Raw genomic sequence first — 15,894 nt, 5'->3', positions numbered from 1 at the left:
CTGTATATGCTGCCATAGCAGATTCATGGCAGACTAAGCCCCTGAAGTATTTTTAATTTGTCCGTTTCACCCTGAAAACCCCCATTTACAGCAACCGTTTTTGTTTCAACCCAGCCATAAAACGAAGGTAATTAATTATATTTATTATTCAAAATGTCTGTCGTTTTTGGCTTAGAATTATTAACTGATGTCTCATTTCGTTTAAAAAAAAAAAAAAAAAAACGACTTTAAAAAATTATTCATTCACATATTTTAAACTTATAAACAAATTTTCACAATGAAAAAAATGGCATCTTTAAAGATGTCACGAATATCTACCTCATAACTATTACTTGATTCTATTTTTTTTGTTACTGTCGCATTTTCTCTGATATGTTAGATGATAAATAATCGAGCCAAACAAAAAAAAAATAGGAAAAAAAAAAAGGTTTAAAAGGGTAAATATATGAAAATCTCGACCACTCCTTGATGTCTGCGATTTCTGTATTGAGACCCTTGTTATATTACCATGTTTCACCCATAAAGTCCCCCCCAAAATCCAGCTGTGGCCATTTACAGCTGTGTCTTGACACTCAGTGATACATGCTACATGGAGTTTTTGGATCGAAACAAGGTAAGTACTCGATAATATCTCCTTAAAGTCATGGTGTCTGCAATTCTGCTCTCGCGTGCTCTCACCTCCATATAGGGTTTTGCTGTTTCAAAAACATAAAAAAAAAAAAAAAAAAAAAAAAGCCCTCCTGTTTAAAATTTTCTTCCCCCAGAAAATTAAGATTTTAAGCTTTCCAATGTATCACACATGCATATCGGACAAATGGCTAAATTGGGGGTCTTAGAGCGGAACTTCAAGTCACCTGAGTGTTTTCCGCCATATATGATTGTGCAGTTATATGCTATGTAAAGTATACAGTGGTACCTCGACATACAGTGTCTTCAACACATGATCTTTTCGACTTCCGACGTTATATTTGACCATTTGTTTCTACATCCGACAACATGCTCGAAATACAATGATTTATGACAGCCCCGCAGTAGGTTTTCCTGCAAGACGGACGCACTGCATTTTCTGTGAGAGAAATCAACATCGGTTCCAAGAATGTTGGTGCAGGTGGTGAAAAAAAAGGAAAAAGGTGACGCTTACCATTGAAATGAAGTTGGAAATGATAGAAAAATATGAACGTGTTGTGTGCGTCCGTAAACTGGCTCGACAATACGGCCGTTGAATGTCAACAATCTCGACGGTCTTCCTCCTACCTCCTTTTGCCAGTCTTTATAAGTTAACGTAACAATTATTATTACTGTAACATCGCCAAAGCAATTGCCAGCTTCGACTGGTTTTTAATAATTTATTTCAGAACCTGTGCAACAAAACACGCCTACTGTCTGCCGCAGCTGACGCCAACAACAGAACATGAAAAGTGAAAGTTAAAAACTCTAACGCACCTCTCTCTCTCTGTCACGTCAGCCACGCTGTTCATACAGTTACGGCATGCAAAACATATCCACCACATTAGAACCCGATTCGTTACATTATTACAGGTATTATTATTTATTACTATTACTATTCTAGAATTATTATTCAAGATTTTTATTTATAATTAATTTTGTTTTGTGTAATTGCTATTTGCAATAGTACCAGCAGTATTTATTAAGGATTTAGTGTAGGTTTTTGGGCTGTGGAACGAATCAATTGAATTCTAATGTATTCTCGTGGGAAAATCCTGCTCGAGATACGACCATTTCGACTTACAAACAAGGTCCTGGAACGAATTAACTTTGTGTGTAGAGGTACCATTTTATAGTGTGCTTTTTTACTGTCAGTAGCTATAAGGGTTATTACATTGGCACTTTTTTTTTTTTAGTAAACTTTGACTATGACACTTGCAGCTAATCAGTATTCAACAAGTAGCTTAATGGCTATACTATGTAATTATATAAATACACAACATACTAAATTCGTTTTTTCTAGTTTTATTTGACAGTAAACCGAAACGGAGGCAATAAACATCTTGAAGCCTCATTTCTTCTAAATATTTACCAGTTGTCTATTAACTTCACAGGGTTTTTAAACAACATCAGCAGTTTGAATCCAGAATACTACATATGATCACAAACAATATTAATCTATCACTGGATTGCAAAGGTTTTTAATTAGAAATGCACAACTGTAAGCAACCACAAGGTATCCCACTGGGCATTCATTATTTATTTATGAGACAGTAAATTGACCACAAGCCACAAATCAATCAGTGTTCCAATAATAAGGTCAGCAAAAATAAAATGTTAATTATTTTCATTGACAAATATTAGACAATAAAGTCCTATGTTGTTCTAAAACTGTAAATAAAAGTTATCCAAGAACATGAACATTAAATCCTAAAATTTTGCAATAAGATTGTGTCTTTAACAGTTGTGAAACTGCGTAGGAAAAACTTTCGGTCGTCAACTGAAACTGAACCACAAACTAGCGACACCATTTGTACAGTAGTTGGCACAGTAACCAATAAATAATGATAGAGGATGCAGAGATGCGTTTAGCACTGTTGTGTTGTCAGAAGGAGGCCTCCGCCAAGCCTGCCACACAATTTCCCATTAAGAAAGCAAACAATGACGAGAACTCGCCAGTTGATGAGTCAACTAACGGTCCTGGGCACAAAGCACTAATAACTTCTTTGAAGGAAGCGGCTCACTGCGTTCCTTGACTTGAGTTCCCACGATTCCATTCGTGCCTTTTCCCCAAGCCAACCATTCATATGAGTCTCAACCACGCAGAGAAGAACAAGCCATTGCCTCACCCATCTTGGTCCTGCAATGTCAGGGTCAAGGGTCACCTTTCAGTTGATATGAGAACAAGTACTCAAGCACAGATCATTATCATCGATCACAGTGAAGGTCCTGCTGCGATTCCAGTGCTGACCCAGCGGAAAAACTGCCAATTGCGCCTACAGCGAGCTAGTATCACCATTTTTAACGGCAATGTGGACAAACTGCATTCGCAACATATTTCTTAATGAGGGAGGGTGCACGCCCACGTGACACCTATCCTTAAAGCTTCAGGTGAAAGCAATGCATTCAATAAAAGGCAACTGAATGAGTCACATTGAAAAGTCACTGTAGCTGGCACTGAAAAAGATTACACAGGCAGGTAAGGACAACTGTATTTCTTAACAAGTCTTCTTTTAGTTACATATTGCTGACATTTAAATATTAGGGCTGTCAAACGATTAAAATTTTTAATCGAGTTAATCACAGCTTAAAAATGAATCGTAATTAATCGCAATTCAAACCATCTAAAAATATGCCATATTTTTCTGTAAATTACTGTTGGAATGGAAAGATAAGACACAAGACGGATATATACATTCAACATACTGTACATAAGTACTGTATTTGTTTATTATAACAATAAATAAACAAGATGGCATTAACATTAACATTCTGTTAAAGCGATCCATGGATAGAAAGACTTGTAGTTCTTATAAGAGAAATGTTAGTACAAGTTACAGAAATTTTATATTAAAACCCCTGTTAATATTTTCGTTTTAATAAAATTTGTAAAATTTTCAATCAAAAAATAAACTAGTAGCTCGCCATTGTTGATGTCAATAATTACACAGTGCTCATGGTGCTAAAACCCACAAAATCAGTCGCACCCAAGCGCCAGCAGAGGGCGACAAAACACCAAGTGAACATGACACTGTGCTGTCATTTTCATCTGTTTGAGCGGGGCATGTGCGTTAATTGCGTCAAATGTTTTAACGTGATTAATTAAAAAAATTAATTACCGCCTGTTAACGCGATAATTTTGACAGCTCTATTAAATATACATACAACGAAAGCTTATTCAAGAAAAAAATATAACAAAGGATGCAGCTTTAGTCGTTAAAACTGATTTATCTTTTATCTTAATTTTTAGAGATGTTTCACAGAGATCAGATGTAGGCCTTCCTGTAAGGCATGTAGCCCTTTTTCTCATTTAACTCATCAATGCTCTTGACAATGATAGATGTCCAATCCATTTGAAATGGACTTGCAATGAATGATTATGTCTCAATGGTACTGACGACGAAAGACAACCAATCTTTTTGACTGGGAGGGTCTGCATCGATCAAACAGCTAATGAGTTAATTCTCATTTCCAATGTTTCCTATCTATCTAGGTAAAACAAAAAGATCAACCGTCCAGATGATGGCAGGTAAAAATAAAAGTTGGTGGATATAAAAAACATTTCAAGCATGCGACCCTTTCTTACATGTTGCTTTGTTACTACAGAACATGGGGTGCCATGTGATGGGCAAGACGCTGCTTATTGTATGAATGGGGGCACATGCTACAAACTTGCCTCAATGGAAACGATCTCATGTGTGTAAGTCATGCAAACACACAATGTTGATAGGAGACTATGTAGGGAATGTGTTCTTAGGTGCTGTGCTACTTTTAGGTGCAATGACTACTACAAAGGGAGCCGATGCGAGCAGTTCCAACTACTCATCGGTACCTCTGACAGTGAGCAGGCGGGTCTAATTGTTGCTCTGGTGCTTGTTGCCCTCCTCATTTTAGTGGTCATCGCCGTTATTATCTATTTTACACATAAGTAAGTATATGAACGATTGCAGGAAAACATTTACGAAGAGAGAAATATGTGAGTACCTTATCAACTTTTGATCTAACTTTTGTTCACATACAGGATGATGAAAGCCAAGCAACAAAGGAAACAGAGTCAGATAGAGTACTGGAAAGTTAAACCAAGAGTATGACAATTCCACGATGACATTCTTCTACCACCAACATGGTGAGATAATTTTGAATGGTGGCTATTATGGAAAGAACTGACTTGAGGACCTTTTAATGCACGAGGAAATGAGTTGGAACGAGACCTATTGGTATTATAGTGGATCTTCTATGGTCGAACCCAATGAAATCAGAGCCACTAGACCCCTCCCCCAACTGTAATGTAGTCCAGGATCAAATTTAATAAACTAATAACTGTCATAAAAACGTAAAATATCATTAACTGCCATTATCGGTTCTCTCAACTTTGATGATGAGTGACAAATTGACTAAATGCAGCATTCTAAAGCCATATTATATTGAATTGCTTGATACGGATGCAAGTATTGTATAGCCACACTGTCCCATTTACCATTACATTTACCCCCCCCGTCTAATTTGAAATTGTGAGAAAATGCTGGATTTGAGTTTGACTTTGTTCGGATGCCTTTTTTCCTGAAAATGTTGGTCAAATTCTGAAGTTCCTTCCCAACTTTTAGAGGTAATAGGACTACAATTAAACCACATTTCAATATACAGAATGTTCTTTGTCTAAAAGTATACAAATCTTTGTTTGTATATATTTCAATCATACTATGTGCATTTATAACCTGCTGCATGTGAAAAGAACTTTGTAAAATATTGGTTAAAAGGGTGCGTTTCTGTAAATACGAGCAATGATCCCTACTAAAGGATTTGAAATACTATTGTGTGATTTATTTTTGACACCGGCAAAACACAAACAAATCTTGCACTATTATAAGTATAATAAAACGAACAATTTCTTTTCCAAATAGCACATTTTTTTGTTCTAATTTAAACCAGCATTGACAAAAACACTTCGTTTATGGTGGTGAGCACCATCTAGTGGATTGCAAATAGAAACACATTTTTCATATTTGTCCAAACACACTATAAACATACACATGATCTCCTGTATATCTTTTAGCCCCACTTAAAAACAAAAAGGCAACTTTTGACTTAATGATTATATGCAAACCAGTAAAAGGCAACCAACTGATTCAATCCGTTTTGAAAGAGTAAAAAAATGGTTGAACGGCATTTTTTTTATGGTGGTGTTTTTGTTCAACCTAAAATATCCTTTTTATATCCTAATTTGGAGCAGTGAAAGTTTCTCGAATTTTTTAAAAATAAAAATGTAATAATGAAATGTCAAAGCTCATTACATATGATGCAGAACTAAGCCTTTTATAATGAAATTACTTATCAATGAAAATTAAATATTTGTTCAATGTAAAAATTCATAGTTAAATAAATGGACTTGTTTGACACAAGACTCTTTGTATTACAAAAAGTGAGGTATGTCTGTTTAGTGCAAAAAATAAATCTGTTTCATACAAAAATACATCTCCAATACATTCTAAAAACTATACAAAATCAGTCATACCTCCTTGAAAAAAACTTACACGCTTGTGGCTTTGTCAAACTCATGTGCAATTTGCAGGGCTGTGCTGTTGAGTCCCACAGACTGCATGTTGGTGAGAATGGCGACCACCACCCCTTTTGGGAGGACAATTTGTCCCTGCTCTAGCTCCTCGCTAGGCAACACCAACAGAACACTGCTGGCACCCACAGCGCCTCCTGTGTGCGACACGTAGTGCCTGCGCTTCCTGCATTGCCCATATTTCTGCTCTTTCTCCACCACCAGCCAACCTTGGCCATAGCGTCCATCCTTGTCCCAGCTGGCCTCTGTTTTGTCTGCTGCTGTCCAAAGTTCCACAGCAGTTTCGGGTTTGAGGAAGCCGGGCAGCAGTCCTTCAGTGTCCTTTTTTATCTGGGCCATCTGGTAGCTGTAGAGTAGAACGTTACCAAACAGGAGCAGGTCCCCTACTGTGGAGAGGAAGCCACCGCCCGCCCACTTGTATGAGTTGTCTACGCACGGGCAGTTCACCACACGTCCTCGCTTGTTCAGATGATAGTATCTGTAGAGGACAACCATTCCTTAGAATATGAAATTGGAACTAGTATTTAGATACCCCTCGACATTCACAAGCACAAAGTTTTGATGATGAACTCATTGACTGGCATTGACACCGATGGTATTTTGGCGTCAAAAGCAGTACATGATTTAAGTGGATCCTCTGTTTATCACAGAGTTGAAGTTGCAGATTCTGCTACAAAACTGTTGAAGAAATCTCTGGAATTGTTGGTTGTGTGACCATTGTTTAAAATTAACCACTGCTACAAGCATTAAACATATTAAATTTGTTTTTAACGCAGTTGAACTTATTAAGTTTTTACATACACTGTAACTGTTTTTTTTTAATTACATCATATTGTTTTGTGTAATTGAGTTCTAATTATGTTCAGCACTTTGTTCCAGCTGCAGTTGTTCCTAAAGTGCTCTATAAATGACACTGAGATGAGTGCATGATTGTCTCAGGTATGAAAATGGTTCAGGGGTTAAAAAGGTGAGAAGGGTGTGGAGGAAATATTTTCCCATACACTGTACAACTAGGGCTGTCCCAAACGACTAATTCTCTCCCGATTAGTCAACTGACTATTTTTACGATTAGTCGACTAATCTAAATCACCCCCCCCCCTTTTTAAAACTAATTTAAGAATTAAATTTTTGATGACGCTTATTAATTCACAAAAACTAAAGGTGCACGATAATTATCAGTCCGATAATAGGAATTATGACGTCATCCCAATAAATCCGATAACATTATATATTATCCGGCCTATTAATTATGTTTTTGGCACGGTGTCGGATTAAGATGTTTGTTTCCACTCCTGTTTTGCCAGTAAGTTTTGTTACTGTTCTAGTGGCCGTATTTTTCCTTCACTGAGTTATAAACCTCACTATGGCAATTACCAAATGTTTGCATCTTACAGTGTTATGTTTACAAGTTCTTGAGAGGCCTTTTGGTTATTGATACGATCGCTGTTCTATAATTGCCAGGTTAAGAAAGTTGTTTCATGGACCAAGACGACAAAAGTCTCCTCTCCTGTTGCACCAAATGTTTTATCTGCTGACAAAGCACGATACCTGTTGGGTTTATGTTCGTTTTAGATCAGTGCTCATTGTTCAGGGGAACACATCGTCAATGATATTGACTAACTGCTTGTGATTGACTCAAATTATGTTTATTTGAAAAAATTAATATGGGCACTTTATTTGAAGTCAAAACTGTTCTTGTTTTGTTCATAATCATAATGTTCATGTCATCATGAAAATTCTGGTTCGGTCAAAGGCAAATCTATGCTGAATCAACCACTAGTATTTTTGACCTACAGGTGTTCAAAAACTCAGGAGAATATACATTGAGAAATCATATATATACAATATATATATGTTCATATATATTATCGGTTATCGTATCAGTATCGGCCTTGAGGAGCAGGAAGTTATCGATATCGGTTTCAAAAAATGGATATTGCGCACCCCTAAAAAAAACATTTTGGAATATTTAAATTCTTTATTAAATTACAAATAAACATGTAAATAACAGCAATAAATCACAAATAAACAACGTGGGTAAATGCTGATAGCATTAGCTAGTGCAAAAGAATGGAATGTAAACAGATTCAGAACACTGACTTCGCCTTTCCAACATGATTTAAAACAACTCTTAAACAAATATCTAGCATTAATATTATACTATACAACTATATATAAGAGTATTATAATCATTGCCAATCAGATTTTTCATAAAGGGTGTCATTTTAGTCTTGGTGTAGAATCTGAATTCTGAAGTATGTGGGATTAAATCCAGAAATCATTATTCATATGACGAACATGACGCGCTTTAATTTTGAAATGTCCGCCGGAAGTACGATCGCTAACCCGGTAACAGTAAGCTTTACACTCTGCAAAAAAATAAAGCTCTTTTTGTCATTCCATGAGGTCCAGTAATCAATTTTTCTCGTTTGCAAATGCTGTTAACCCAGCGATTTTTCATGTTTGAAGGGTAACCTTTTAACCGCAAGTTTGCGTTTTGGAGAAGACTGCCAATGTTTTTGTAGCAGGCTAAACTAGGGTGTCTTTTTTTCCCCATTAGACTCAGTGTAGCGATGCTAACGTTTACAGTGTTTAAAATAGATATTTCCTTATTTTGTATGCCTGAACTTTAATTCTACGGCGTGTTGATGACCAACAAACATCTATGAAAGGAATTGGAGTCTCATATGCCATCAACCCGCACGTGTACATGCACGCACAAATGTATGCACGCACGCACATGACGATAAACGCAGCCGTGAAAATTACCGCCCTCATTTTTATTTACAGTGCGATACATGGACTCATTGCATATCGCGACAAGCTTAGCAACTTCAATAAATGGCGTGGCTCAGTGTTAGAGTAGTTGTTCCCCAACTCAGAGGTTGTGGGTTCGATTCTCTGCCCTGATGAACTTGCCTAAGCCTTGCCTTGAGCAAGATACTGAACCCCACACTGCTCCTGGTGCCGCGTCACCAGTAGGTGGATGGCGATGTAGTGTAAAGCGCTTTGAGCACCTTGAAAGGTGGAAAAGCGCTATAACACCATTACACCAAAACCTGTCGTTACTTAGTTAGATGGACTTACAATCTGCCAGTTTGCAACTGTCTCCTGTCGTCTTCCAAAATTACAACTGGGTGACGGGACGGCGCTTTAGGTGTTCATTCACGGCCGACGTGCAGCCAAGCTTGGCATTGAAGAAACAGGACACAACAGTGTACCCTCCTTTGTTTCGTTGAAATAAGTCAATGTTTTGGACATTCTGGTGCGCTTTTTTGGCTTGTGACGCTTTCCTCGCTTGCATACCAGGCGTCAGACATTAAAAAAATCTGAACCACCCCCTTTAAAAATGTTCTCCTCGGATCTACACAATTCACGTATGTCACCCTTTTTGACTTCAAAACAGCGAATTTCACCGAAAGGTGAGAGATTTTCATGCCTGCTGTCTGGTAATGAGTGGTGGCTGTCAGGAGCTGCTGCATGAGGTTCTCCTGGTGTCCAACAGGGCACAGAATCAGGCGACTGTGGCTTTTTTTGAGGATATTACTATAAACCCAATTAAAGAACAACAAAATGATAGCAGGGTGGGAAAACCCACCACAATTTAGCAGAACACTGTGTAAGTTAAAACTAGAGGGAGACTGTATACCTGTACACAAATGCTTTAAAGAACATTAATACATCTCAACAAATTAAGAGTAATATTACTCAGTTGATTATCAAAGGCATTTCACTATAACTTAATTGGCTTAGATTAATTTGAAGCCATTTGTTTCTGTACGATTCATGTACACAAAATATAAAGTGGTTCTTTAATTAATGCGGACCGGTTTCTATCACTGGATGGAGACCAGTTGGAGGCAATTTGGCAAATCAAAAAATAATACATTTTCAGTAAATAAATAATTATTCTTCCGGCAGCCAAGATGCATTCTCAGCAAGTTTGACAATCGTGCGATTCGTAGTCAACAAAGTCAGACAGATAGATTCTGGTGAATTACAGTATGAGGTGAACTAGAGTACGATGATTTAAAATATAGAGTGTACTGTCTATTAGTGAAGTCTAACCTTGCTTGATGTTTGTCCTACTTCAAGTACCTCCACACCAAACTAATCGGCATCCACTTTTGCCGCAGGAATCAAGATTCAGGGGGCTTTCCAAACCCTGATTGAATAATTAACAGGCTTTCTGCATGTTTTTTTTCCATATAGTGGAGCCTGGAATTTAATTACCTGGCACGATGGTAAATGATTGGCTCATTTTGGTCAGCCACAGTATTGAGCATTCCGAGATCACGGAAGAGGTTCATCATGACATCAAGGAAGCTCTGGCCAGCGGCCTGCTCGATGACAGCGCTGAGGAGGGTGTAGGCGTGGGTGGAGTAAAGGAATGTTGTGCCTGTAAAAGAGGAGTGAAATGTTTAATTATGAAAGTGAAAACAGCACCCTTATGAAAAAATGAGCAGATGCTGCATGTTTTACCTGGTTTAAAAATGAGTGGGTCATCCTTGAAGAGGTCCAGGGCTTCAGTGACACTATCAAAATGTTCCCTCAAGTAGTATTCGTCATGCTCAAACTCATTTTTCTTTTTGCCCCGTGAGGCATCTTTAGCTTTGAGATTCTGCTCTTTAGTATTATCCTCCCTTTTCTCCTTCTTTGATGATTTCAAAAGTCGCTTGGCTTTCTCCTTGTCCTCCCTCACTTTATTTGCATCTTTCTCATAATGCCGTATACCGCTGAGGTGGGAGAGAATCATGCGAGACGTTATTGTTACCTAAAAGCAGATAAAACGATCATGAGCCTGCAGATTAGATTGAGTGAAAGAAATTTGTGTAACATCTTTAACTTACATTTATTCCATCAAATTGCTTTTGAGGAAATTCTGGTACGTATTTCTGGACGGGCGCATCAAGATCAAGTTTCCCTTCCTCACACAAACGCGCAGCAGCTGCAGATGTGAGTGATTTACTGATGCTGGCGATTCGCATCACTGTTTCTGGGCCACATGGTAGACGATTCTCCAAATCGGCATAACCGAACCCTGAATTTAATCAATCGTCATGAAAAATGTCAATAAGCAGATGTGGGTAGAGTGAATAACATTGTAACTAAAGATGTCCAATCACGTCATTTTCAAAGTATCGGAATCGGCAAAAAAATATCGGACATGCTTTTTTAAAAAATATATATATTTTTTAATCAAATCGTTTTCTAATTGTATTTCACGTTACAGACAAAATGTCTTACACTCATCCAGAGTCTTTAGTTTTGGCTTAAAGTAGGCCTGTCAAATTTATCGCGTTAATGGCGGTAATTAATTTTTAAAAAATTAATCACGTTAAAATATTTAATGCAATTAACAAATGCGCTGCACGACCCACTCACGCATTGTCGCGTTCAATCTATAAAGGCGCCGTTTTACCTATATATAGAGCTAAAAGGCAGTGTAAAATGAGTAGAGTGAAATTAGGCAGTCTTTGGAGCCTTTATCTAATTGGCTAAAGCCTTAAAATCCCCCTCTCAACAATTAAAAATATCGTGGGAAGCAATGTGGGGAAGAAAGGTAGTAGTTGATCTTTTTCTTAACACCATATGTTATTTCTCAACGCAGAGAAGATATATCAATTGGTGTCACTACGCACAGTCACTGTTGCACTTCCCATCATGCATTTGGGCAGAACACTTAAACGGCTGCAGTATCATTTACTGAAAGCTCAACAAATACACTAGATGGCAATATTTAGTCACAATATACAAAGTCACATTTATCCTTTAAGAATTACCAGTCTTTCTATCCGTGGATCTCTCTCACAGAAAGAATGTTAATAATGTAAATGCCATCTTGAGGATTTATTGTCATAATAAACAAATACAGTACTTATGTACTGTATGTTGAATGTATATATTCGTCCGAGTTTTATTCATTTTTTTCTTAATGCATTGCCAAAATGTATATGATCGGGAAAAATTATCGGGAATGATTGGAATTGAATCGGAGCAAAAAAAAAAAAGCAATCGGATCGGGAAATATCGGGATCGGCAGATACTCAAACTAAAACGATCGGGAGCAAAAAAACATGATCGGAACAACCCTAATTGTAACTGCTTAAGATGTATGATTTTTTTTTTTTTTTAACAATAGTATTTTTTCTCAGCACAAAGTTATCTATATGAACTATTATTACATTGTACTTTAACATATTCCATAACCACATTAAGCCAAAGAAATACAACAACAACAAAAAAAAATTGGAATTCCGGCGAGAGAAAAAATCTACAGAAATTAAGCATGATTTGTCCAAAGAGAAAGAGTGCCCTCTAGTGGAGAAAACATATTTCCTCTTATGAAACTAAAAGGACCACCTATTCGGTTTTCCGTGGTCAATCCGTGCCAAATAAAAACTGGGGGAGAGATTAAAATTGGCGCTTTCGAGTCATGTTGACGGCGACACTGTCAAATACTTAAATTTTTACGGTGCTATAAAGATGCCACATCATTGAACAGGCCGGCGTGATCATACAACGGCAAGATTGAGTCTAAATGGTATAAGGGAGTCATTTGATTAGTATTGCGATGTCTCATTGGTGAAACTGGTTGAACCGCTGTTGGCGTCTCTGGCAAAAAAAAAGTAGTAAAATTTAATATGTAGAATAAAGGGGATCAATGTAATGAATAGTGTAGCCCAAAGTAGTGGAGTAAAAGTAGTGTTTTTGATTCAGAAATCTACTCAAGTAAAAAGTATGGCTTGGTAAAACTACTATTAGAAGTACATTTTTCTCAAAAAGTTACTCAAGTAAATGTAACGGAGTAAATGTAACATGTTAGTACCGACCTCTGTCAATACATGTAGACAAAAAAAAAAAAATCTAAATCATGCTTCAGTGCAATTGACAGCGATGATATATGTCCAATCTATGTGAATTGGGAGAAGCCTCTCCCAGTTCACATGGCTTGGACGTATAATGGCGTCAGTGGCAGTTAATGTGTTTCTGATGGATGTAAAATAAATAAATGAATAACAGTAAGTCGTTTTTGTCGGGTTTTTAAAATAGGATTGTGATGTGGGTATGAAAGCTCCTCATAATTATATTTGGTCCACATATGAAGCCATGCCAACCTTCACACCAGACAGTCATTCCATCGACGGACACCCCCACCACCAGGCCGGGTGCACCCATCTCATTCTGGTGATAGAAGAGACCCAAAATAAGCAGACAATTGCAACATGCAGAAGGAGAGCCAGACTGGTGGAACCTGTTAGAGCCCGCATTCCTGTCCGCATACCTGTATCCGCTCCACCAGTACTCGGCTTGCGTCGATTGCTGCTTCGTATCGACTTTTCTGTGGCTGTATCGCTGTAGTATCACATGAACCGTTGTGTTCCCCCGCGTAGTATTTAAATCCAAAGCTTAAAGCAATTCCAATACCTGCCCCGCACAACCAAAACAAGGAATATGTGTAATCTTTTTCTGAAAAGATTGTTTGGAAAGTCCTCACGTAAGGTCTTCGTACGTTCAAAACACTCAGTTTTTCGAACGGCCTAGCAGCTCTTGCGCCGACTCGCAACATCAAAAGAGGAGACATAAGTGTAGGCAGCAGCGTGCATTTGGGACATACACGATGTGACACTAACAAGCGGTACATTTTAAAGGAAAAAAATTGACTCCGTCTTGAACGCTACAACACTTGCAACAACAAAACATAGACCGTGACTTACAAACTCACTTCCGGTGTCCCAGGCAAGACCTGATGAATTGAATACCGATCGTGGAAACCTCGAGCGAAGCAGCCCTGCAAGTGTTGACCAGCAGCACTCGCGATGACTTGTCTTTATTTAGCAATTCTAGCTCCTCAGAGTTCAAAAGAACTGGGCGTCAGTCGCCGAAACTGTTGGAAAATAGGTAACGGGATTAGAATAAGAATGTTGCAGCGATACCATTTTTTGGATCCCGATTATGATACCCGGCCCCGTGTTGTGGCGAAAAATGTCCCCCCTGACGGGAACGCTAATTTATAACGCTTTATTGAGGTGAAAACATGAAATGTTTTCATGGACGCATTATTGTAATGGATTTACGAATGTAAAGTCAGTTTTAAATAAATAAATTACACAAAAGATTAGTACTGTATTTTAGTAACAAATCGTGGACTGGGCCACATAACCATCTTTGAACAGAAATATAGTCTACAGTTTTTCACGACCATATCCCAATGACAATCACAAAGGTATGACATTTATTAGTTCAAGCAGAGTAAAATTATACATATACACAGTACAAAAAAATTGTTTCCATGTCCATCGATTGGTAAGAAAAAGCTGTTTGTACGAGTGATGTGTGGGCGCTAAATAATAAAATAAATAAGCAAATAAATAAAATAAAATAAACGCTCAATAAAGCGTTATAAATAAGCGTTCCCATCAGGGGGGACATTTCATGCGGGGCGGTTATTTTTCGGCACAACACCGGCTGCGTGGTTGATGGTGATTCTGTACCGACATATATTTTTAAATATACTAGTCCTTCTAAAAAAATGAGCATATTGTGATAAAGTGTGATACTACTAAACATTGGACTTTCATATATTTTAAGATTCATTACACACAACTGAAGTAGTTGAAGCGTTTTATTGTTTTAATATTGATGATTTTGGCAAAAAAGTCAAGGAAAACCAAGAATCCCTATCTAAAAAAAATTGCATATTTCCATCCGACTAATACAAAAAAAGTGTTTTTTAATACAGAAAGTCAACCTTCAATTAATTATATCAGCTATGCACTCAATACTTGGTCGGGAATCCTTTTGTAGAAATGACTGCTTCAATGCGATGTGGCATGGAGGCAATCAGCCTGTGGCACTGCTGAGGTGTTATGGAGGCCCAGGATGCTTCGATAGCGGCCTTAAGCTCATCCACAGTGTTGGGTCTGGTGTCTCTCAACGTCCTCTTCACAATATCCCACGGATTCTCTATGGGGTTCAGGTCAGGAGAGTTGGCAGGCCAATTGAGCAGAGTAATACCATAGTCAGTAAACCATTTACTATTGGTTTTGGCACTGTGAGCAGGTGCCAGGTCGTGCTGAAAAAGGAATTCTTCATCTCCATAAAGCTTTTCAGCAGATGAAAGCATGAAGTGCTCCAAAATCTCCTGCTAGCTAGCTGCATTGACCTTGCCCTTGATAAAACACAGTAGACCAACATCAGCAGCTGACATGGCACCCCAGACCATCACTGACTGTGTGAAATTGACACTAGACTTCAGGCATTTTGGGATTTCCTTCTCCCCAGTCTTCCTCTAAACTCTGGCACCTTGATTTCCGAATGACATGCAAAATTTGCTTTCATCTGAAAAAAGTACTTTGGACCACTGAGCAACAGTCCAGTGCTGCTTCTCTGTAGCCCAGGTTAGGCGCTTTTGCTGCTGTTTCAGGTTCAAAAGTGGCTTGACCTGAGGAATGCGGCACCTGTAGCCCATTTCCAGCACACGCCTGTCCACGGTGGCTCTGGATTTTTCTACTCCAGACTCAGTCCACTGTTTTTGCAGGTCCCCAAGGTCTGGAATTGGCCCTTCTCCAGTCTTTCTCAGGGTGCGGTCACCTCTTCTGGTTGTGCAGGGTTTCCTGCCACACTTTTTCCTTCCAACAGACTTCTCACTGAGGTGC

The 15,894-nt window shown here is 38.2% G+C and overlaps 2 protein-coding genes across 3 annotated transcripts; one reads left to right on the top strand and one right to left on the bottom strand.

Annotated features, from left to right (window-relative positions):
* Positions 1–1,978: 1,978 nt before the first annotated feature.
* Positions 1,979–13,943, bottom strand: lactb (lactamase, beta). Its single transcript, XM_057837784.1, has 7 exons — positions 13,521–13,943; positions 13,354–13,420; positions 11,086–11,276; positions 10,718–11,009; positions 10,469–10,634; positions 6,198–6,713; positions 1,979–2,806 (listed from the first exon to the last, which is right to left on the bottom strand). The coding sequence occupies exons 1-7, from the start codon at positions 13,878–13,880 to the stop codon at positions 2,761–2,763; spliced, it is 1,638 nt and encodes a 545-aa protein (XP_057693767.1). The 5' UTR covers positions 13,881–13,943; the 3' UTR covers positions 1,979–2,760.
* Positions 3,085–5,902, top strand: LOC130916798 (pro-neuregulin-4, membrane-bound isoform-like). 2 transcript variants are annotated; one of them, XM_057837786.1, is made up of 5 exons: positions 3,085–3,145; positions 4,160–4,195; positions 4,273–4,366; positions 4,442–4,594; positions 4,688–5,902. In XM_057837786.1, the coding sequence occupies exons 2-5, from the start codon at positions 4,186–4,188 to the stop codon at positions 4,755–4,757; spliced, it is 327 nt and encodes a 108-aa protein (XP_057693769.1). In that variant the 5' UTR covers positions 3,085–3,145; positions 4,160–4,185; the 3' UTR covers positions 4,758–5,902. The 2 variants fall into 2 exon arrangements, with proteins under 2 accessions (XP_057693769.1, XP_057693768.1); XM_057837785.1 differs by lacking the exon at positions 3,085–3,145 and having other exon boundaries at positions 3,659–4,195.
* Positions 13,944–15,894: the final 1,951 nt, after the last annotated feature.

The sequence above is a fragment of the Corythoichthys intestinalis genome, chromosome 5 (genome assembly GCF_030265065.1).
Source record: "Corythoichthys intestinalis isolate RoL2023-P3 chromosome 5, ASM3026506v1, whole genome shotgun sequence".
NCBI lineage: Eukaryota > Metazoa > Chordata > Actinopteri > Syngnathiformes > Syngnathidae > Corythoichthys > Corythoichthys intestinalis.
Note: the sequence above shows the minus strand (reverse complement) of the source record. Positions and strands in the feature narration are given on the sequence as shown.

Excerpts from the sequence above, each read along its gene's own strand:
- LOC130916798 (XM_057837785.1), top strand. The coding sequence starts at position 4,141 with ATGTTTCCTATCTATCTAGGTAAAACAAAAAGATCAACCGTCCAGATG. Across the intron at positions 4,367-4,441 it reads ATGGAAACGATCTCATGTGT|GTGCAATGACTACTACAAAG; the intron begins GTAAGTCATGCA and ends TGCTACTTTTAG. Across the intron at positions 4,595-4,687 it reads ATTATCTATTTTACACATAA|GATGATGAAAGCCAAGCAAC; the intron begins GTAAGTATATGA and ends GTTCACATACAG.
- lactb (XM_057837784.1), bottom strand. The coding sequence starts at position 13,880 with ATGTACCGCTTGTTAGTGTCACATCGTGTATGTCCCAAATGCACGCTG. Across the intron at positions 13,421-13,520 it reads TACTGGTGGAGCGGATACAG|AATGAGATGGGTGCACCCGG; the intron begins GTATGCGGACAG and ends TTCTATCACCAG. Across the intron at positions 11,010-11,085 it reads AGCAATTTGATGGAATAAAT|GTAACAATAACGTCTCGCAT; the intron begins GTAAGTTAAAGA and ends ATCTGCTTTTAG.